The 22,989-nt window shown below is 36.7% G+C and overlaps 1 protein-coding gene across 1 annotated transcript in view; it reads left to right on the top strand.

The window, feature by feature from the left end:
- RyR (Ryanodine receptor) overlaps positions 1 to 22,989 on the top strand; it is an 841,404-nt gene that overhangs the window by 308,996 nt on the left and 509,419 nt on the right. The window contains exons 43-44 of the mRNA XM_090376454.1: positions 16,557 to 16,697; positions 20,099 to 20,265. Coding sequence (XP_090232580.1) covers positions 16,557 to 16,697; positions 20,099 to 20,265 — 308 coding nt within the window. The remainder of the gene's footprint in view (positions 1 to 16,556; positions 16,698 to 20,098; positions 20,266 to 22,989) is intronic.

Here is a 22,989-nt window from a genome sequence, read left to right as displayed (position 1 = left end):
AATATGAGATACAATTAAAACAATGCCTTTACATTACATAGTTCAAATTTATGGGTAAACTATAGTGTATCTACACCAATATTATATAGATAATTATTTATATATGTAAATAGTTATTATATGAGCAGATTATAACATAACTGCAATAAAATCGTCCCATTTTTAATGATATTAATAATGATAATATATTCAAAATGGATGAAAAATAGGGAACTTTTTCAGATTTTTCAGATTTTGATTATGCAGATTTTATAGATAATCATTCTTTTGTCTTCAGAAACCATCTCAAAACATTAAATCATAAATTTTATTAAAAGAACAGGATGCATTCCCTGATAAGTAATGAAACAAAAGTGAGCATCATGAAATGCAATCCCTCTCATAAGGTTATATATGTCTGTGTGTGTGTAAATTAAAAAATGCACCCTTTGAAATAATGAAAGAAACATGAACTTATATTAGAAAAGAGTCCTCAGGCATTAGGATTAGACATGGTAACAAAATATTGCTTCTTCTGAATTGAAATGGTTTATTAACATAAACAAAATAAACAGTGATACAAAATTAGAAATTAAAACGATAAATAAATATATACAAGAATTTAAAATCACTGACTGTGTGCAAGAAAATAAAACAGGATTATGTTATTAAAATATAAAATAAGACAACCAAATAAAAGCACTAAAACTTACATACACTATACATAAGACAAGACAAAAAAAAAAGCTTTTGAAGCAGTGGTCCTCTTCTTCAGCTTGGTGAGATCAACAGATTGTGGGTCTGTTATATTGGGGAATCTAAATGTAACTTAATCAATCGAATTTCTGAGCATGAAGGGGCTATACAACAAGCACATTTTGGAGCCTCAGCCATTGTGTGCTGATGGCACAAAAGGTGATATAGTTGTACACGTTAACACTAATGATATTAGTGTTAACTAATATCATTAGTGTTAACTAATGATATTAGTTAACACTAATATCATTAGTTAACTAATGATATTAGTTAACACTAATATCATAACTAATGATATTAGTTAACACTAAGAGTAGGAGACCGGCAGATTTACTTAACAAGTACAGGTCACTGTTGAAAAATATGCCGTGAATTAGGGTTGAATTTAAAAGTGTCTGCAATTCTGCCCAGACACGATAGGAGGGAGTATATGATGAGAGTCTTGTTGATCAATCGGCCCTGGAAAGATTGTGCAAGGCTCAAGGGGTAGAATTTTTTTCAGCCTGGTCTGTACTTGTTAACAGGAGAGACTGCTTCTACAGGGATGGGATACACTTATTTGCTGAATAAATGTATCCCAAGAATATTTGCTGATGCTTTCGAGGCAGTGTTAGGTGGGTCGGAAAACTGCTAGCTTGGGGGGATACAAGGTCTAATAGATTAATGGTAGCTACTGGCAGAGGTGAAAGTGATTCTTGCACTGCTTCTATTGAAATGAGCAGCAGCCTGGAAAACAAGATGCACGATATTTCAGAGACTGCTGGGAGTCATTGTGGTACAAGTAAACACATAGGTTGTGTTAGGGTAGTTAATAATAGGAACAGGTGCATGCATACTCGTGTGTACACCAATGCTAGGAGTTTGGTAAATAAATTTGATAAATTTGAGGTATTGCTCAAAACATCAAAGGCAGATATTTTTGGGATATCAGAGATGTGGTGTCACACAGATATAAGGAATGCAGAACTGGAATTTGGGGAGTACAATGTGTACAGAAAGGATAGACAGGATACAAAGGGAGGAGGGGTTACGCTATTAGTTAAGAAACACAATAATCCAAGGAAGTGAAGCCAATCGACATCGCTGGATAGTGCAGTGTCGAGTCAGTTTGGTGTGACATAAGCATTGGGAGATAAAAATTGAGAGTAGGAGTGTGCTATAGGCCTAATGACTCTGATGAGTATAACAAGAAACTGTACAGGGAAATAGAGTGGGCCAGTAAATCAGAGAGTCTTATAATGGGGGATTTTAATTTCCCAGATATTGACTGGAATTTGTGGGTTGGCCACTCACACACTAGCAAGGCTTTTGGGGATTTATTGGATGATTGTTTTCTACATCAGCATGTTCGGGAGGCAACTAGAGGGAGTAATATTCTTGATCTGATTATCAGTAGTGATTCTTCATGCATTAAGAATCTGCAGATAAAGGAACCACTAGGTGGCAGTGATCACAGTGTGCTGACATGGGATTTACTCAAAGAGGTAACTACCATGAGGGGTAAAGGGAAGGGTTTTTGCTTTCATAAAGGCAACTACGTTGGTCTGAGACAGTATTTAAATTCTATACAGTGGGGCCAACTGATGATATTACCAACAGCAAATTCAAAATGGGAAGCACTGAAAGAATTTATCTTGGAAGCTACTAAGCTTTACATACCAACAAAGAAATATTGTTCAAGGTTTAGGCCTAAATGGATGTCAGATGAACTAATGAGACATATAGCAGAGAAGAAAAATGCATGGGATACATATAAATTAATGGGACATGGAAGACATGGAAGCCTATGATAGATATAAGCTGGTCTGTAACCAGGTTACAAAGGAGGTTATTCAGGCGAAGGCAGATTATGAGAAATCTTTGGCAAAGGATGCAAAGAAAAACAGCAAAGAGTTCTTAACTTATGTAAACTCTAGAAGGAAGGGGATGAATCAGATTGGTCCACTTGATATCGATGGTTCAACTGTTGATGATCCTGCTCAGGTAGTTAACAAACTAAATGAATATTTTGCATCGACATTCACACATGATGAGTTATTCAGCGAGGGGAATGCCAAAGGTGTATTCAACTCTGGTAGTAAGCTAGATAAATTTGTAATAACTGAGAGTAAAGTGGAGGAGAAATTGTTGAAGATAAACACAAGAAAGGCACCTGGAGTGGAAGGGATCTATCCAATTATATTAAAGGAGGCAGCAAGGGAAGTAAGCTGGCCCTTAGCCATAATTATGAGAGCTTCATTGGACTCTGGAGAGGTACACATAGACTGGAGATGTGCAAATGTGATCTCAATTCAGAAAGGAGGATCAAAGGCTGACACAAGTAATTGTAGACCTGTGAGTTTAACTTCTGTTCCAGGAAAATTAATGGAGGCACTGGTTATAGAAGCACTGCAGGATCATCTAGACAAGACTAAGTTATATCTCGGACACAGCATGGTTTTGTTAAGGGGAAGTCCTGCCTGACCAATTTGATTGGATACTATGATGCAGTTACAAAAGAACTGGATGCAGGGAATAACTTTGATATTACATCGATGGTTCAACTGTTCAACTGTTGATATTATATATTTGGATCTTAGAAAGGCTTTTGATACTGTTGCACATGGAAGACTGCTGCACAAATTGGAGCAGTGTGGCATTGGAGGCAAATTGCTGCTATGGATAAAGGGATGGTTGAGGGGGAGAAGACAGAGTGGTAATCAATGGACACTGCTCATCGTGGACTAATGTTATTAGTGGAGTCCCACTAATAAAATGGATGTCAGATGAACTAATGAGACATATAGCAGAGAAGAAAAATGCATGGGATACATATAAATTAATGGGACATGGAAGACATGGAAGCCTATGATAGATATAAGCTGGTCTGTAACCAGGTTACAAAGGAGGTTATTCAGGCGAAGGCAGATTATGAGAAATCTTTGGCAAAGGATGCAAAGAAAAACAGCAAAGAGTTCTTAACTTATGTAAACTCTAGAAGGAAGGGGATGAATCAGATTGGTCCACTTGATATCGATGGTTCAACTGTTGATGATCCTGCTCAGGTAGTTAACAAACTAAATGAATATTTTGCATCGACATTCACACATGATGAGTTATTCAGCGAGGGGAATGCCAAAGGTGTATTCAACTCTGGTAGTAAGCTAGATAAATTTGTAATAACTGAGAGTAAAGTGGAGGAGAAATTGTTGAAGATAAACACAAGAAAGGCACCTGGAGTGGAAGGGATCTATCCAATTATATTAAAGGAGGCAGCAAGGGAAGTAAGCTGGCCCTTAGCCATAATTATGAGAGCTTCATTGGACTCTGGAGAGGTACACATAGACTGGAGATGTGCAAATGTGATCTCAATTCAGAAAGGAGGATCAAAGGCTGACACAAGTAATTGTAGACCTGTGAGTTTAACTTCTGTTCCAGGAAAATTAATGGAGGCACTGGTTATAGAAGCACTGCAGGATCATCTAGACAAGACTAAGTTATATCTCGGACACAGCATGGTTTTGTTAAGGGGAAGTCCTGCCTGACCAATTTGATTGGATACTATGATGCAGTTACAAAAGAACTGGATGCAGGGAATAACTTTGATATTACATCGATGGTTCAACTGTTCAACTGTTGATATTATATATTTGGATCTTAGAAAGGCTTTTGATACTGTTGCACATGGAAGACTGCTGCACAAATTGGAGCAGTGTGGCATTGGAGGCAAATTGCTGCTATGGATAAAGGGATGGTTGAGGGGGAGAAGACAGAGTGGTAATCAATGGACACTGCTCATCGTGGACTAATGTTATTAGTGGAGTCCCTCAGGGTTCAGTGTTGGGTCCATTATTGTTTTCTGTTTTTATAAATGATATTGATGATGATGGTATATCAAGCTTAATGTCCAAGTTTGCAGACAATACAAAGGTTGGCAGTGTTGTTAAGGACGCTATGCTGCTGCAACAGGATCTGGAAAGATTGAGCAGATGGGCTGAGAGGTGGCAAATGAAGTTTAACATTGACAAATATAAAGTACTACATATGGGAAACAGCAACCCCAGAGCAACATATCAACTCTGTGGTACTACACTGACAGTGGTAGAGAATGAAAAGGACCTGAGGTAATTGTGCAGGCATTTATGAAGTTCTCTGAGCAGTGCAGCTGGGCTGCAAAAGTAGCTCATGGTGTCTTTTTCCAGTAGGGATAAGGAGGTGATTATTCCCTTGTATAAGGCAATGGTCAGGCCACACCTTGAGTGCTCATTTCAAGAAGGATGTAGATGGTTGGTTTTTTTTTTTAGGAGCATTAGCAACTAAGGCCATATTGCTCCGGGATATGCGGTGGTCATTCTCTGACCTTTCCGCATCCTCCGTATTTGGTGGTGACGGGCTCGAACCCCGGTCTAAATCAAGAAGCGTATGTAAGGATGTAGAGATGCTGGAACGAGTACAGAGAAGGGCAACAAGATTAGTGAATGGAACAAAGGGTTGCTCTTACGAAGAAAGGCTTAATTCTTGCAAATTACGGTGTCTGGAGACTAGGCACTGGCGAAGTGATCTGATAGAGGTGTATAAAGCCTTGAATGGTTTGAGCATGCTCAATGACGATGGGATTCTTCCTCTTGCTCAGAATAATCACCTGAGAGGGCATAAATTCAGATTGATGAAAGACAGATGTAGGATAGATGTGTTGAAATTTGTCTTTAGCCAGCGGGTAGTTGGTTGGTGGAACAGACTTCCATCCCTTGTTGTGGAAGTTGATAGCCTAAATAAATTTAAGGCTCAGCTGGACAGGTATTTTGAATGAACAGAGGGGTGAAATGGAAGTGTTTGTTTTTTTGGCTGATGCTGCATAAGCTTACTTTCTTGCATCATATGCCTCTACTAATGCTAATGCTAATTGTTGAGCAGTATCGGAGTGAGCAGCACTTCCATTTTGACCTCCTAGTCCAACAATGAAATTCTGGATTATGCTTGTGATACATGCCATCTCTGATGGTTAAAAGCATTCCATATAGCAAAGGCAGGTCCCACCATTAATTGTAATGCTGGGACTTGCATTCAGCCTATTATGGAGGCTACTGTTTAACACCATATTGTGAGGTGGTAAGATAACAATAGAGTAGTTAATGATCACGGCCAAGCACAGCTTCTTCAGAGTGACCTAGATAGACTTCAGGCATGGTCAGAAAAGTCTTTCCTATACTTTAATCCAGCAAAGTGCAAGGTCTTACACTTCAGAAACAGTAACTCCAAAATAACTTATACACAGTAAAGTTAAACTAAAGTTAGTAGTGGAAGAAAGGGACTTGGGAATTATGATGCGGTTTGACATTAAATTTTCCGAGTATTGTAGACAGGTTGCAAGGAAGGCCTATGGTGTCCTATTGATGGTATATCAAACATTTGCTAGTAGAGATAAGGATGTCATAATCCCATTATATTTGGCTATTGTTAGACTACACTTGGAATACTGTGTTCAAGTATGGAGACCGCACCTAAAAAAAGATATCAAGCTTCTTGAAAGGGTCTGAAGACTGATAACTCACCTGGTGAAATCGGTAAAAGGGCATCCATATGAGGAAAGACTTCAAATATTTGGGTTGCATAGTTTGGAAACTAGGCACCTTAGAGGCGACTTGATTGAGATGTTTAAGGCCCCCTGTGGGAGGAGGGAAATGCATAGATTGTCTATCTCTTGCTCATTTATTTTTTTATTTATTTTTTTTTTTTTTGCTGATGCAGCATAAGCCTTAGGCTTTCTTGCACCATATGGCCATTATTAATACTCTTCTTCTTCTTTGTCTTCGCCTTTTCCCACGTTATATGGGGTCGGCATTCAATGTTCCCAATTCACACTTTACATCCTCTTCTTCTCCTCTAGTTGGATTAACTTCTTAACCGGAACATATCTGTTGGTTTCGGCATAGTTTTTATGACCGGATGCCCTTCCTGACATCAACCCTCACCATTTATCTGGGCTTGGGATTTAAGCTGCCGATCTATTAAACCTGCCGCAGCCATATAAATGGAGTAGCTCTTATTCAGTGATGAAGCTTCCTCATGATGTCACAATTTAATAATTTTACGCAATTTATGCCAAGTTTCTAGTCACCACTGAACAAGCAGGTGGCACTGCTGTAGTTCTTTTATCTGCTGGAAACATCCAAATGGCTGACTCGGTAGAATTACTGTGACCTTGAAAATACCAATAATGTATAACTCAGCAACACGTGAGTATTTTTAAATACAATTTGGTATCCTGAAAACTTCTACATCAAAGCCATCAGGTAGCACAACTATTCTACTAAGAATTCTCAGTGACTTTATTGGCCATTATTAATACTCATACTAATATATTTCTAGTGGATCAACACTGACAGAATTCATATTGGCAGTCATTAATCAGATGGAAGTTTTGAGATGTTTAAGAGTTGGCAGTTGACAGATTTTGTGATTACTTTGGAAAGTGTATATGTAAGTGCAAGTGGGGTGATTATTGGAAGGGAGGGATTTGTCACCATTTTTTAGGAACTGGCTGGATATAAGCAAATTTCTAAGCAGAAGGAAAAATGCCAGTGGAGAAGAAAGTGAACACAGAACAGGAGCATGCTCAAGCACACAGATTTTGAGACCAAGTGGAGAAGTGTCATCATGGCCTTCAACTTTCTTGTAATCAATGTACAATATCTCTAACATTCTTCTATTGAAAGGCTTTGGGAGTAATTGAGTGAATGAATTGGGTAGTATTATAGGAAGTACTTTGCCAATATCATTGATACAAGGGTTAGAAGAAAAATAGGATGTTAGAGTGTCAGCTGATATTGCAATAGACCCAGTGGTGGGATTCAGCTGGTTCGCACCGGTTCGGCAGAACCGATACCAAATTTTTATTGAGTTCGGTGAACCGGTTGTTAAAATGGTTGTTAAAAACAGTTGTTATTAATTCAGCAAGAAATTTTCGTTTAGTATTGATAAAATGAATGTTCTGACTGATGTTTATCAATGGTATAAGCACAGTGCTTTGTTTATAAAAGTTTATGATATGACCACAAGTGGACAGAACCAGTAAAAATATTCAAATATATAGGCACATATCCGCTCCTGCTCTATAATATATTAAAATAAAACATTTTTTAAATTTTTTGCAGTAGCCCTTAAAAGGATGAAAGGGCAACAGAGTTTGACAGATCTTTTCAATAAGAAACCAAAATCAGAATTGGCCTTGGATGATACAAAACAGTCACAAGCACAACCACTCCAACTTGAAGAAAGCAGGACGTCAATTATTGAAATAAAAAAACGACAACAACTCCAAAATTGAAAATAATCTTCCTGAATGCTGGACAGTGCAACAATATAACAATTTTAATACAGTTTACAGCCAGGCAAAAATATGTAAGGCGTTTTTAGACATAGAAGATGAGATAGAAGTGCAAATTAAAAATGGATTAGATATGGGAATAGGATTACATTCTCGTAAAACAACTGCTGTGAAAGTAGTTGATTTCATTGCAAAGGAAATTAAAAAAGAAATATTTAATAAAATTATTGAAAATAATCTGAAAATATGTTTGATTATTGACGAAGCTTCAACGATATCCTGCAAACCAGTTATTATACTCTTCTTAAAAGTTGAGGATTCAGTTACATCACAAACAATTTTCGTTGAACTAGTTGAATTGGAAAAACAAGATGCAGAGACAATATGTTCTTCAGTTATGGAAAGTTTAAATAATTTTGGGCTTACTAAGAATTACCTAGAAAAAAATTTAATAGGATTTTTCTCCGATGGTGCCAGCGTTATGCTTGGGAGAAAATCTGGAGTGAGCACTAGGATTACAAAAGAGTTTCCAAACAATAATATGGCACTGTTTAAATCATCGCCTCCATCTTGTTTTAGATGATTCGATAAAGGAAATAAAGCAAGTAAATCATTTTAAAATATTTATTGATAAGATGTATAATATTTTTCATTAATCCAATAAAAACCAAATTGAACTTTCCAAAATATCCGAACAACTTGGAATTTAAATTATAAAGATTGGAAGAGTTTTGGGACCAAGATGGGCTGCCTGTAGTTAAGGTCAACCCTAGCTGTGTGGCGCGCTTATCCAGCGTACATCACTATTTTTATTCAAATAAAAAGTACTTAGGTATGGCTGCCCGTCTTGAAAATATATATTTTATAACTGATTTGGCATTGATGATTGATATTTTAAACGAAATTTCTCTTCTTTCAGATGCACTGCAAGCAAGAAATATAGACATAATAAAGGCTGAAAAACTCGTGATAAGATCTATTAAAGCATTTCAAATGCTTGGAAAGGAAAAGGGCACATACGAAAAAAAAGTTGATGAATTAATTACTTCAGAAACCTTCAAAAATATAAAATTTGTAGAAAATCATCGATTTGTCGGGCTTCCTCAGGAAAGACTTTTAGAAAACATCGTAACAAATTTGAAAAAAAAAAACTAATGGATTGTGAACATTTAAAAGCAAGTTGTAGCCAATTTCAAGATAGGAATAAATTACAATTTCTCAATTATTTGGAGCCAGGTTACTGGAATATTGAAGAAGTGCTAGTTCCATGGAAAGCAGCTGAAGAACAATTTCTCGTATTTAATGACATTTTTAATTACCAAATTGATATTAATGATTATCGAGATTTCGTGGAAAACGTTTTAAAAAATTCCCAGAATTATGCAATTCCTGAAAGTGTTCAAAGACCTAAAAATATTGTCAGAACAATTGTAAGTTCAGCAGACGTGGAAAGGGGTTTTTCAAAGATGAACATAATATTCAGAGAAGAGAAGTCGCCTAACTCTTTTTAATATATCAAACACAATGACTATTAGTCTAATCGGCCTACCTCTAAAGGAATGGGATCGTACTCCTCCGGTGAAAAGATGATTAAGGATAAATCACTCAGCCGATGATACTCGGATAAAAGCGAAGAAAATTGCAAGTGAGGACGCCAATCAAGAAGCAATATGGAAATATCTTAAATAACAGTTTTATTGTTTTTGTTAGGTATTATTTAATATTTTTTCATTAATATTTTAAAACTCTTTCTTATAACATAATCTAGTTTTGTGGACCTCTTTTATTGTTCTTATTTAAGTATTAACTGCATGAAATAATAAACTACCTTTCGGTATATAGTTTTATCATACTCAGAACGGTCATTAGGGCAGTGAACCGGTTGTTAAATTATTTGAATCCCACCACTGAATAGACCCATCCGGTTCTAACAGAGGGAGTATTGATGGACAGAAGTTGTGGCCAATAGAGAGAGAGAGAGAGAGAGAGAGAGAGAGAGAGAGAGAGAATCTTTATTGCAACATTTGATTGTAACTGGCTACAAGGTTAAGTATTGCAACTTTCCCTTCATGGCCAAAAGGCCAGGGGTTTACAAATAAGAGGTGTTACAAAAGCGTTAAATACTATAAGACATTAAAGAAACAAAAACAAGATGACATTAAATCATATTACAGTAGTGACTGTTGTCCTCACAGTTCATGGGAGAGAGAGAGAGAGAGAGAGAGAGAGAGAGGCACCTCCATAGCCAGGTGAGCAGAAGCAGCAGTGCGTAAATATGGAGGATGTGGAAAGGTCAGGGAATGGCCACCGCATTTCCCCAGAACAATATGGCCTTAGTTGCTAATGCTCTTAAAAACCAAATAACAAACATTATGGGAGAGAGCAGCAAGAGCACTGTCAGGCTCGTTTCCTGTTATGCTCACTAATTAATTCACAGGGGTCTCCAACCGGGGCAGTTTCACTTCCGTCGATGAGTTGCAATGCTTTGTCAAGAGATGCCGGCAGTACGTCCCCTGTGGTCGCCATTCCCTATATTAGTCAAGGGGATTGGCAGATGCAGCTGACAGTTCGCGGTCTATGGAGTGTGTTGGGCCAAGTATCCCACATTTTTATCGCCGGTTGATAGGAAATTTCTTAAGGTCGGTGTTGATGTTCTGGATTCGTCCGAGCATCTGGTATGGTAGGAAACGATCTGATAGGTGGAGGCGTGCATGAAGAGGGCAAATAGTTGGGGTGGCTCTGATCTGGGCAGGTGGAATCCTCCAGTCACAGAGATCTCAGAATGAAGGAGATGTGATCTGACCAGTCAACATCTTTACTGTGATTATCAGTCTTTTTTTCGTCAATGAGAGAGGACAGCCTGGGGATTTCCAGGGCCTGGGCCATTTCAATTGTATGAACATGGGGTGGTAACCTGTGCTTGTAGGTTATCCATTTGAGGAGCCAATATTCCGCTGCCCAGATTGGTTTTCTGATCGTGGGTGCTGCTGACGCCCAGATTTACGCTGCATAAAGTAGTGGGGAGTATATAATGGTTCTGGCATATTTTTTTGCTGTAACCTTGTCTGAGACATAATGTAGGTGTTGTTTCGCTCTCCATTTCAGGTGCACTGCATGACTGATGAGTTTGTCAATGTGCTTGTTGAATCTGAGTTTTGTGTCAAAGACAACCCCCAAATCTAAATGATAAGGAACAGTTGGGATGGAAACTCCACTGATGCATCAGGGAGTAAAGCATGCACTTAGACTTTGCTGGGTTAATGTTAAGGCCAAATTGTTTAAGGTAGCCCACTAGTGCAAGGAGGATACTGTTAATTTCCTCTGTGATCCTATAGGGGTCTATGTTTGCTTGGATGGTGGTCAATATTTTTAAATCATCTGCATAAGACAATGCATCTGGTCTCTGGCTTGATTAGACCGAATATTCATATATTCAGTAAATTGGTTCTTAGTAGACCTCCGCTCGTAAGGTTGAATGGTATTTCCTTACAGCATGTGTTAATGATTAAATACATGAGAATATGTATTGCTAGCTGCTTGAACTTTATCCCGCATAAGAGACCACAATGCTTGCTCAAGTTATCCTAAAATCTCCAATCAAGCCAACCAGTTCACCTGCTTCATGTAGAACTATTGCATTGCTTCCTGGTCTTGATAAAGTTTATGAGAAGCTTTTAGCCATGCGGTTTCTATCTACCAAAGAAGTAATATTGGCATTACTAACAAACAATATGGTTTCACTCCTGGTGTAGGTACTGAGGATGCGCTTCACTCTTTAGTTCACAATGTCCGGGAATCGAATTATAAATATACTTTGGGAATTTTTGTAGATTTTGATGGTGCCTTTGATTCCATTAGTTGGGACAGTGTACTGATGATGTTGTGCATGGCTAATTATTCTTTTAATATTTTCTCTATAATTAAAGATTACTTTAGGGATCGCACAGTAACAGTTAAGTCGAATTTTGAATCAATTACACATCGTGTGACTCGAAGCTGTCTGCAGGGATCTGTCTTTGGTCCTTTAATAAGGAACTTGGTTTGGAAGATTGGCTCAAGAGAGAATTTGACCACTCACACACAATAGCTTATGCAGATGATATGGTAATACTTGTGCACGGAAACACCAGACAGGAGCTTAAAATGAGGTCTGATTACATGTTGAAAGAATTATGCAAATGGTGTAATTTACATAGGTTGACAATCTTTACATCCAAAACTAAAATCATGATGTTGAAGTAGACCTCCGCTCATAAGGTTGAATGGTATTTCCTTACAGCGTGTGTTAATGATTAAATACTTGGGAATATGTATTGCTAGCGGCTTGAACTTTATCCCGCATATTAATTATATATCAGAGAAAGTGAAGAAATTTATTGCAATGATCTCAAGAATAATGCGGGTGGAATGGGAATAAAGGGGAAAGCACTCCATTTTATTTATGATTGCATTTTTCTGCCGATTGTTACGTATTTTGCATCAATCTGGGTTGGCCATACAATCAAAGCAAGCAACACCAGAAAACTCTATTCTATACATCGAGTTATGTTACTTAAAATGGTTATGGCCAGCAGAATGGTTTCCACAGAAGCTTTACAAGTGTTAGCTAGCAAAATCCCACTTGATTTACAGTTAGTGTTTAGAAGATAATATTTTTATTTGAGAAGAGGTATAAAATCTGAGTTGCTGGACATCAAAATTAACACTTTAAATGACTTGAGAAATGAAAAGAAGAGGTTTTGGGTGTTCCTTTTACAAAAATGGTGAAACAGATGGAATTGTTCAGAAAAAGGTAGAATAACATTCAAATTTTTTCCTTATGTTAATGATATGATTTAAATTAAACCAATCTGGTTAGAACCAAATCTACGTTGTGCATTCTTATTATCAGGTCACGGATCATTTTTTGCTAAACTGAATAGTCTTGTAATTGTAGCAAGATGCAACTGTACATGTAGTGATCTGGAAACATGGGAATATGTTGTGTTTAATTGTTTGGAATATGCAGATTTGCGTTTGGATTTAATGAATGATGTTGATAATGTAACTCGTCTGGTAGATGGGATTGAGCCATTACTTATTAAAACAAGGGAAAATTTTATTACCTTTCAAAATTTTGCAAATTCAGTTTTCGTGAGAAGGAATATACTTTTGCAATTGGAAGAGTTAAGGTTGAATAATGGATGAATTGGTGGACTGTACCCTCTTCTTTACATTTTTTATATAGGAACAGAGAACATTCTTTGGAGAGGTGGACAGGATGTTGGTACTCTGTTTCCTTAATGGGTGGGTGTCCACTTCTGCTCTTGCCAACTGCATTGGCAAGAAGCCTTAGTTGTTTTTCTTGGATTTGATCCGGCAATAATGCCTTCTTCCAGCTTGGTTTTGCTGGTTAATATGAGTAACTTCTGTTGAGCTCTCTGGCTGCTTGTAGATGGCTGTTCATTGAACTCTTTGTCTTTTGGAGAATACCAGCAATGATCAAGCATAACATCTAGGATGTGATGCTTGTGCTCACTGTGAAAGTGTCTCTTCATCGGTTTCTGTTGTAGCCTACTTGTCCAGCTCGTGATGATCAGTCTCTAGGATGTGATGCTTGTGCTCATCTGTGGACAGTGTCTCTTCATCGGTTTCTGCTGTAGCCTACTTGCCAGGTTTTGTGCTGTAGCTGTGAGAATGACCATTGCACAGTACAGTTGATTTGTAATGTGAATGTGAAATTTGTATTGTAAATAATTGTATACTGTACTATACATATTTCTATATGTATGTATGGTGGATTTGCCAGATTTTTTTTTGTCTAGGGCCCGCTTTACTCAATAAATGAAAAAATGAATGAATGAATGCTTGTCGTGGAAGTTGATAGCCTAAATAAGTTTAAGGCTCAGCTGGACAGGTATTTCGAACGAACAGAGGGGTGAAGTGGAAGTGGTTATTTTTTTTATTTATTTATTTATTTTATTTTATTTATTTTATTTTTTTTTGGCTGATGCTGCATAAGCTTGCTTTCTTGCATCAAATGCCTCTACTAATGCTAATGCTAATGCTAATACCATTTGGACAAGAACAAGTTTTCTCTTAGCTGGTACAAAATCAAGTTTGGACCGATTAATAACTGTTTTACAATTGTTGCAATCTTTAGTGTAGGCAGAAAATGAGCTGAAGATTTGAATACAAGCCACTTGCAAAATGCTTCTTATCTTGAACAGTCTTAGTACATTTATTTGAAAATGAAGGTTTAGATAAAGGGCAGGATTTTAGGGTGTAATGCAGAACAAGGGATTTTATCCCTACATGAATAATTTCACTCACACAATGTGAGCTGACATTGGAATCAGATATTTAAAACATAAAAAAGAACATAAATCATACAGATCCCATTTCAAATTCCTGTAATTCCTGTAATGCCAAATCTCCTGTAATTCCTGTATCCAAATCTCCAGCTTCATTTTCTGCCTGCACCAAGCTTTGAACAATTGTAAAGCAGTTATTAATCATTTCAAACTAGATTTCAAATAGGTTAAGAGTAGAAAACTTTCTTCTTGTCCAAATGGTAGTCAAGCATTCTGATCTCATGCCAAAACTATTTGCTGCAACTTTTGCCCATCTTTTTTCCCACCTCTGTCAAAACCAAATGGTTCTGTTGCCACTTCAGCCAAAGATAAAGCTGACCTGGTAGCATCCTATTTTTCTTCCAACTCTTGTATTGATGATCTTGGTAAACCACCTCCCACCCTTTCCAGTACACTCCATTCAATACCTCCTGCTGTTTTCAGTCAAAAGGATGTCAGAAAGATTTTGCATAAGTAAACTTATGTATGTGTATCCTTTTATTTTTATTTGTGTAGTTAATATTTCATACCCTTCGTTCTTGCATCATTTGCCACTACTAATACTACATGAAAAAAAAAAGTCTGATTTATGTTATTTCAATATACATTAGAACCTGGATAAGAAATTCCTGCATAAGAAGTTTTCCCCTGTACTAGGTTTGGTTTCTTAAGTCCCATTTTCAACTTTATATGCTGTAATGTATTGTTTTTTTTATTGTTGTTGTTTATTTGGAGCATTAGCAACTAAGGCCATATTGCTCCGGGATATGCGGTGGTCATTCCCTGACCTTTCCGCATCCTCCGTATTTGGTTGTAATATATTATTTTCCCTTGTAAGAAGTTGAAGTTTCTCGGTTAAAAAGTTTTCCCGCATAAAAAGTTTGTGATAAAGAATACACAGTGTATTATTATAAATGATGTTTTCCTACTTAATACATTTTTTTTAAATATAGAAATTAATATTTTTTAATATTAAAAATAAATAAACAATATAAACATTTGGTAATGGAACAAGTTAGCGTCAAACATCATTTTAGTTTGTAGTAAACCACTGAAGTAGGTGAAAGGGCATTGTTTTTGATATACATGTATCTCATATTGTGAATGCCTTCACAACAAGTAGCACTGATATTGCATTACCTCCGATAAGCAATGCTTTGCCAATGGAGAAGACTAATATTACTTATCCTCTGCAACTCTGGGTAGGTGGTATCTGTCGAGAATCCATTGGCGAAGTGTTGCCTATTCAAGAATCCATTGTCAAAGCATTGCTTTTCCATGTAATTCAATATCAGGGCAACTCATTGTGAAGGCATTCACAATATGAGATAAAACAGAAACAATGCCATTTCATCTACTTTAGCGGTTTACTATGCACTAAAACGATGCTTGACACTAATTTGTTTGATTAGTGAATTTTCCAAAGTCTGAGGATTTCAGCACTAAAACCTTTTTTAGTATAAATATTTTGATATAATGGAATGGACATATTAAAATTGTTTTCATCGATATCCATAATTGGATACATCAACCACATTAAGCTCTGATGGTTGTAAACAGTTCTGATTTATTTAGTGGATTGTTGCTCTGTGTTATTGTAATTGTGACCTTTTAAGGTATGTTGAAACTCCAAAGGAGCTCATTCTTCCAACTTGGTAATGAGTTTAATGAACAGAATGTTAAACAATTAGAAATCCTCAGTTTAAAAATGTTTCCCATAGGCAGAGTAAAATATTTATAAATTCTGAAATAGTACTTAAAAATCATCTTTAACTTATGTATATGTATCCTTTTATTTTTATTTGTGTAGTTAATATTTCATACCCTTAGTTCATTTTCCCTTCTAAGGAGTTTTCCTGCATAAGAAGTTCTAAACCTCCAGTCCCTTAGAAAACTTCTTATCCAGGTTCTATTGTATATATTGCTGCGCTTAAGAACACACGGTGAATGTAAATCAGACTACCTGTAAATGCTACCCTCATTTTGATATAATTTCTTGCTAACCCCTTATCTAATTTTCTGTCATATCTTTCACTTTTCTTTGTCTCTAGAAGAATTAAGGTGTTTTATATTTCAATAAAATAATTTTTTCTTACTATGTTTTGTGATATTGGTACCAAGAAGAATCTTGTTTATTTTGTTATTCTATAATTAATTATTACTCCTTTATTATATTATTTTAGCTTCTCACTCTCCATTATGAACGCTGTGGCAAGTACTATGGAGCTGTTGGTGGACAAGGAGCATATGGTATAGCTTCTGAAGAAGAAAAACGTTTAACAATGATGCTTTTCACCAATATTTTTGATTCCTTGGCAAAAATGGTAATTAAATTTTTATTATGATAGTTAATAATTTGCTAATTAAAGTTTATTTAGTTTAAAGTCTATTTAAATTTTAAAGGATCTAATTTTTTCGCCATGTTTTTATCAAAATTTATAAAATGAATTACAGTAATTGTTTGTACCTACTTTTATTGCTGATGTTGATGATTGTTGTATATTTAGGTATATTTCATAAAAATGTATAAGTACTTATTAATTTTTGACATCCATCCATCCATCCGTCTGTCTGTACAAAAATAACAACCCTTATTCAGAATGAGAGAGTTGAAGGACATGATAATAAACATAGGAATAGCTAATTTGATAATGAAACACACTGCACTGCATTTTGTGAACATAATGTGAAGCAATTAATCATAGATGCTGCAATTATGGAGCAAGCTTACAAGAAGCGCTGCAACATGTACACAGCCCACATCGATTACCGCAAGTCCTCATATGGTGAACAGAGGCTCTGAACATCTACAAAGTCAATCCAGTAGTGGTAAACTTCCTAGGAGAAACAAAGGCAAAATGGTGAACCATCATTAAGGTCGAAAACATCACAACCAGGCCAATCCCCATCAGGAGAGGAATCTTTAAGGGAGATGCCCTGAACCCATTGTTGTTCTGTGTTGCACTTAACCTGCTATCCACCATGCCCTCAAAGAAGGAAGGAAGAACCTTTACACCCTCACCCACCTGATGTACATGGATAACATCAAACTCTACGTGGGTACCGAGAAGCATCTCCAGCAACTACTCCAGATCACCGAAGAATTCAGCAATGATATTAGTATGGAATTTGCTCTAGACAAATGCAAGACTCACGGATTGCACCAGGGAAAATTAGTCAACCGAAACTACCAGCTGCAGACTGGTAAAGAGATCGAAGCCATGGCAGAGGGAGAGGCCTACTAATACTTGGGAATGATGCAGGCTCAGCATTTACTGCACGAGGAAATTAAGGTCTGCCTTACCGAAAAATACCATCAGAGGCTCAGAAGCATGCTGAAAGCAAAGCTGAATGGAGGGAACACAGTTAAAGCCATAAACACCTATGCAGTCCCAGTGCTAAAATACTCCTTCGGGATCATAGATTGGACTAACACCGAGCTGGAGGATATCATGAGAAAGACAAGGACAATGATGACCAAGAGCCGCCAACACCACCCAAAATCTGCCATGGAGAGGAGAGACTGACAATTGCCTAGAAAGAAGGAGAAACGGGCCTGATAGACCTCATTGAGCAACAGAAGATAGTTAACTTGAAGGATTACTTTCAGAAATACACAGCAGCATTCCAGCAGGCCCTACTCAACCTAAGTGAGGAGTTTCCCCCCAACCAGGAGCTACAAACGAAGCTAGAAAGATGGCATAGAAGACATTCCATGGCAGACACCACAATGATCTCCATCAAGATCACATAGACAAAATTGCTTCCATTGCATGGCTCACAAGTGGGACGCTCTTCCCCGAGACTGAAGGATTCATGCTCACCATCCAAGACCATTAACCAACACCAGAAACTATAGAAAATACATCACCAAGGAGCATAGAGTGTCCAATGACATGTCGATGATGCCACCTGGCCTCAGAAACGATCCAACACATCACCGCGAGGTGCAAGGTAATCACCCAGACTGAGTACACTCATAGACACGACCAGGTAGCCAGGATAATACATCAGAAGCTAGCAAGGAAATACCAGTTGATCGAAGAAAGTGTACCGTACTACAAGTAAAAACCCCAGGCAGCACTAGAGACCTCAACCCACAAGCTGTACTGGGACCGGGCCAAAATAATGGATAAACAATCCTGCACAACAGATTGGACATAACCCTTGTGGACAAGAAGGAAAAGGCTACCTATCTGATTGACATAGTGGTACCCAACACTGGCAACCTGCAGAAAACCCATGGGGAAAAAATCAGGAAGTACACAAACCTAAGACAGGAGATCAAAGAGATTAGCATTTAGCATTAGCATTAGTAGAGGCATACTATGCAAGAGCAATGCAGGCAGGTTTTCAGGACAGCTCATGGGGTGCTGTCAATGATATACAGGAATTTTTATAGTAGGGATAAGGAGGTGATTATCCCATTATATATGTTATCAGTGGTCAGGACACATCTTGAGTGCTGCATAAAGTCTGGAGGCCTCGTTTTGGGAAGGATGTAGAGCTGCTGGATTGAATACAGTGAAGGGCAACATAATTGGTGAGGGGAACAAAGGGATACTCTTACCAAGAAAGGCTTCAGTTCTGCAAATTGCAGCCTCTGGAGACTAGGCACCCATGAGGTGATCTGATTGGGGTGTTTAATGCTTTAAATGGATTGAGCTCAGTGCTTTCTCTTGCTCAGACTACACACATGAGGAGGCATAAATTTAAATTCAGGTAGGACAGCTGCAGAATAGATGTGTGAAAGTTTGCCTTCAGCCAGCGAGCAGTTGATTGCTGGAACAAACTTCCATCTGTTATTGTGGAGGTTGATAGTTTAAATAAATTCAAGGAAGTGTTGGCTGTTTGGGATTTTGTTAGACCCAATTCCTCTACTAAGTTATCCAATTATTTCTGATTAGGTAAAGAGGCAGCACTTTATTTGAACAGGCTTCTGAGGTGTAATTATATGGCATTGGAGCAATAAAAGATGGTATTGGGAGGACACTGCAGCTTTTCAGTCTGGAACTCTAATATACCCACCACTTAATAGTGGTCATCATGATGGTTTGTGGAAAATAGAAAAATTTTTACTCTTACAACTACCACAAAACCATCCCTCTGATGGTGACCTGCAACTACCACAGCAAAGAGGTGCCTGCAACTTATCGTGATCACCCAAGGCATTCAAAAATAAGCTTTATATACACTTAAAAACTTGGTCCCACCAACAATGTTTTCTTTGCTTGCTTAGGGGCCTATAAACTGCAAAGAATAGCAAAATGAGTATGGAGTCAAATTACACCTTTATTTACTCAATTGCCACCACAGTTTTGAGACTAAAGAAAACCAATGACACAGTTAGATTCAATGCATAAAATACATATAAGATACAGTTAAATATAAGCATAAACTTTTTTATTTAATGTTATCAGTGGACTGTTGAATCATATAATAGCATGAGTTTCATTGATATTGACAAACACTACTACTTCAAGAAGCTACAGCAGCTGTGTGTATTTTATAGTGTGCTGCATTAAAGTTGAAGGGAATATTTTGGTAAGTAAATATGAAAGAATGAGGTTGTTGAGCTGATTTTGTCTCCTTGCAGCTAGCACTTTCAAAGCTCCTAAATTTATAATCTACAATGTAGATTTGCAATCTTCAAAATTAAAAAAATATGCATTCCAGAATAATGAAAATTGTTAATCATTGTAACTGTATTATATTTTTCTTAAAGGAATATGATCCTGAGCTCTTCAGCAAATCCCTGCCCTGTCTAACTGCCATTGCTTGTGCATTGCCTCCTGATTATTCATTGACCACTGGAGTGGAAGATGATGGGCTTAGTAAGCAGGCAGCACCGTCAGATGGACCTTATTTGCCTGAACCTGTTAATACCTCTTCGTAAGTTCGATATTTATAAGTGAGCATTAATTTTACATATGCTGTCTTTTTTTTTTTTTTTTGTTTCTAAAAATATTACATATTTTTCATAATGTTTACTAGTGAGCTTCATAATACTATTTTGGAATATATCCAGCCTAGATGATATACTGATATTAAACTTTTTATCCTCCTGATAATTTTATTATCTTTCCACATATAATTTTGTAATTATATTAGAAAAATTTATTTAATTTCCAGTGACATTTGTCCCAGTTGCAGAAACCAAATGAATATACAAGAAGGCAAATGTTGGATAGAAGCTTTCTATCTTTAAACTGAATTGAAACTGATTTATAAATATATTTGCTCATTTAACTGATTAATTTAAAACTTTACCGAGTCAGTTGGTATCAATTAGTATAAAAAAAGACCAGTTATTTTACCATAACTTTCTGACTGTAATAATTTTGATTGGAAATTATTGCTCTAATAAAAGAATAATTTTTGAAACTTCTTGAGCTAACAGCTCAAGATAATTTTATTTATTTATTTATTATTATTATTTTTTTTTTTTTTCTGGCTAGTGCAGCATTAGCTATAGACTTCCTTACACGATGTGGCCATTGCTAATACTAATACTAATAATGAGTTATTCCATTTTATGTTCTTAAAACCTTTTCTATGAACTGACCTTTTCATAATGTCAAGATATTCTGCTTGCAAAATTGTAACAATAACCATCTGATATTATGAAAATTATTTTTTTTTTATTTCATTGCTGTTTCTTCAGTTAGAAAGTACTCATTATCTCCTCCACCCTGTATATAAATAGGAAAATATAACTGTTTTTTCTTTTCTACTTGCATGCAAAAAAGGGAAGGTCTCTTCCCAATCACACATACTTTTTTTTTTTTCTCCTAGAATCATCACTATGCCCACGTATAGCCAATCAATTCAATACTACTGTCATAATAATTTTTAAAATGATTATCATAATAATTTAAACATTTTTTATTGTCATCAGTAAAAGTCTGAATAACACTGCAAACTAATGGATAATCTAAAAAAAAATTACCCATCTGTTACTGGAGTTATAAATTAATAAACAGTTTTCTGAAGATTTTCTGAGTTTTGGGATCAACTTTTGAGTATTAGTAAGAGTATTTGTGATACACTGAAGGAAGATACAGGTTTTTGCTGCACTGACTAAAAAAAAAAAAAAACAAGTAGATAAGAAAATACACTATCCAGCTGGCCTTTAAATTTATTCACTCTCAGCCTCAACTACCTGCAAAGGCAACATGTTCCAGCAATCAATGCCTCACTAGCTAAAAGAAAACTTACTACAATCTAGTTTAAACCTCTTCTCCTGTAATTTGAATTTATGGCTCATAGTTCTAGAATTCTTTATAACAGTGAAAATGCCACTTTCATTCATTTTACAAACCCTCTCAGAGCCTTTTAAACCTCAATCAGGTCACCTCTGAGGCACCAGGTTGCCAAGCTCTGTAGCCCTCATAATTGGACTCTTTCCTCATATAGATAAGAAGATAAGAAAAAGGCACCCTTTTTCCAATCTTACCATGCATGGTACCCATCTTTGGACCCTTTCAAGAAGCTCAATGTCTTTCTTCAGATGAGGTGTCCATACTTTAACACTATATAACTATATGGTCTTATTAGTGCTAGGCAATCCAAAGAGCATTGATTTCCAACATTAGGCTTAAATATAGTTGAGGTAGGTAATGTACACAGTCAAAAATATTGTGAAGTTATAGTATATTAAATGAACCTGTCAGGTTGAAATATATGTTATCTGTTTTCTTACCACAGGGGCTCAAATCTGGTGAGTATAGGCTTGGCAAACCCAGGGTCCTGAGATGGATGTCATCATTCTTCTCTTTCTTGGTGATTCACTTGTATTTCTCTCTCTCTCTCTCTCTCTCTCTCTCTCAGGGTATTGTGGGAGTATTTTTTTTTTTTTTTTTTTTTTTTGGTTGGTGCAGAATAAGCCTCAGGCTTCCCTTTCACCATATGGCTAATAATAATAATAATAATAATAATAATAATAATAATTTGTATACTTGCTAGACACTAAAGAATATTCTTTCTCTTTTTCTGGTTGATACTGACAAACAAGAGGTATTGAAAGGCATATAGAAGACTCAAGGGAGGTCCCCACGGACTGGAGATGTGCAAATGTATCCCCAATTCACCAAAGGGGGATCGAAGGGCAATACGAGTAATTACAGACCAGTTAGTTTAACTTCTGTTCCGGGTAAAATAATGGAGTCACTGGTTAAAGATGCATTGCAGGATCATCTAGACAAGATTGCAGCAATAATTCAGACACAGCATGGGTTTGTTAAGGGAAAGTCTTGTCTGACAAATTTGATTGGTTATTATGATGTGGTTACAAAGGAACTGGATGCAAAAAATAATTTTGATATCATATACTTGGATTTCAGGAAAGCTTTTGACACTGTTGCGCATGGAAGACTACTGTACAAATTGGAGCAGAATGGTATTAAGGATAAGTTGCTACAATGGATAAAAGGATGGTTGAGTGGGAGAAGATAGAGGGTGGTAATCAATGGGTGCTGCTCTTCATGGACTAATGTTATTAGTGGAGTCCCACAGGGTTCGGTGTTGGGTCCACTGTTGTTTTGTATATTTATCAATGATATTGATGAAGGTATATCAGGCTTAGTGTCGAAGTTTGCAGATGATACAAAGGTTGGC

The sequence above is a fragment of the Mastigoproctus giganteus genome, chromosome 6 (assembly GCF_048544385.1).
Source record: "Mastigoproctus giganteus isolate SK-2022 chromosome 6, ASM4854438v1, whole genome shotgun sequence".
Classification (NCBI taxonomy): domain Eukaryota; kingdom Metazoa; phylum Arthropoda; class Arachnida; order Uropygi; family Thelyphonidae; genus Mastigoproctus; species Mastigoproctus giganteus.
The sequence above is the reverse complement of the archived record's forward strand: the minus strand, read 5'-3'. Positions and strand labels throughout refer to the sequence as shown.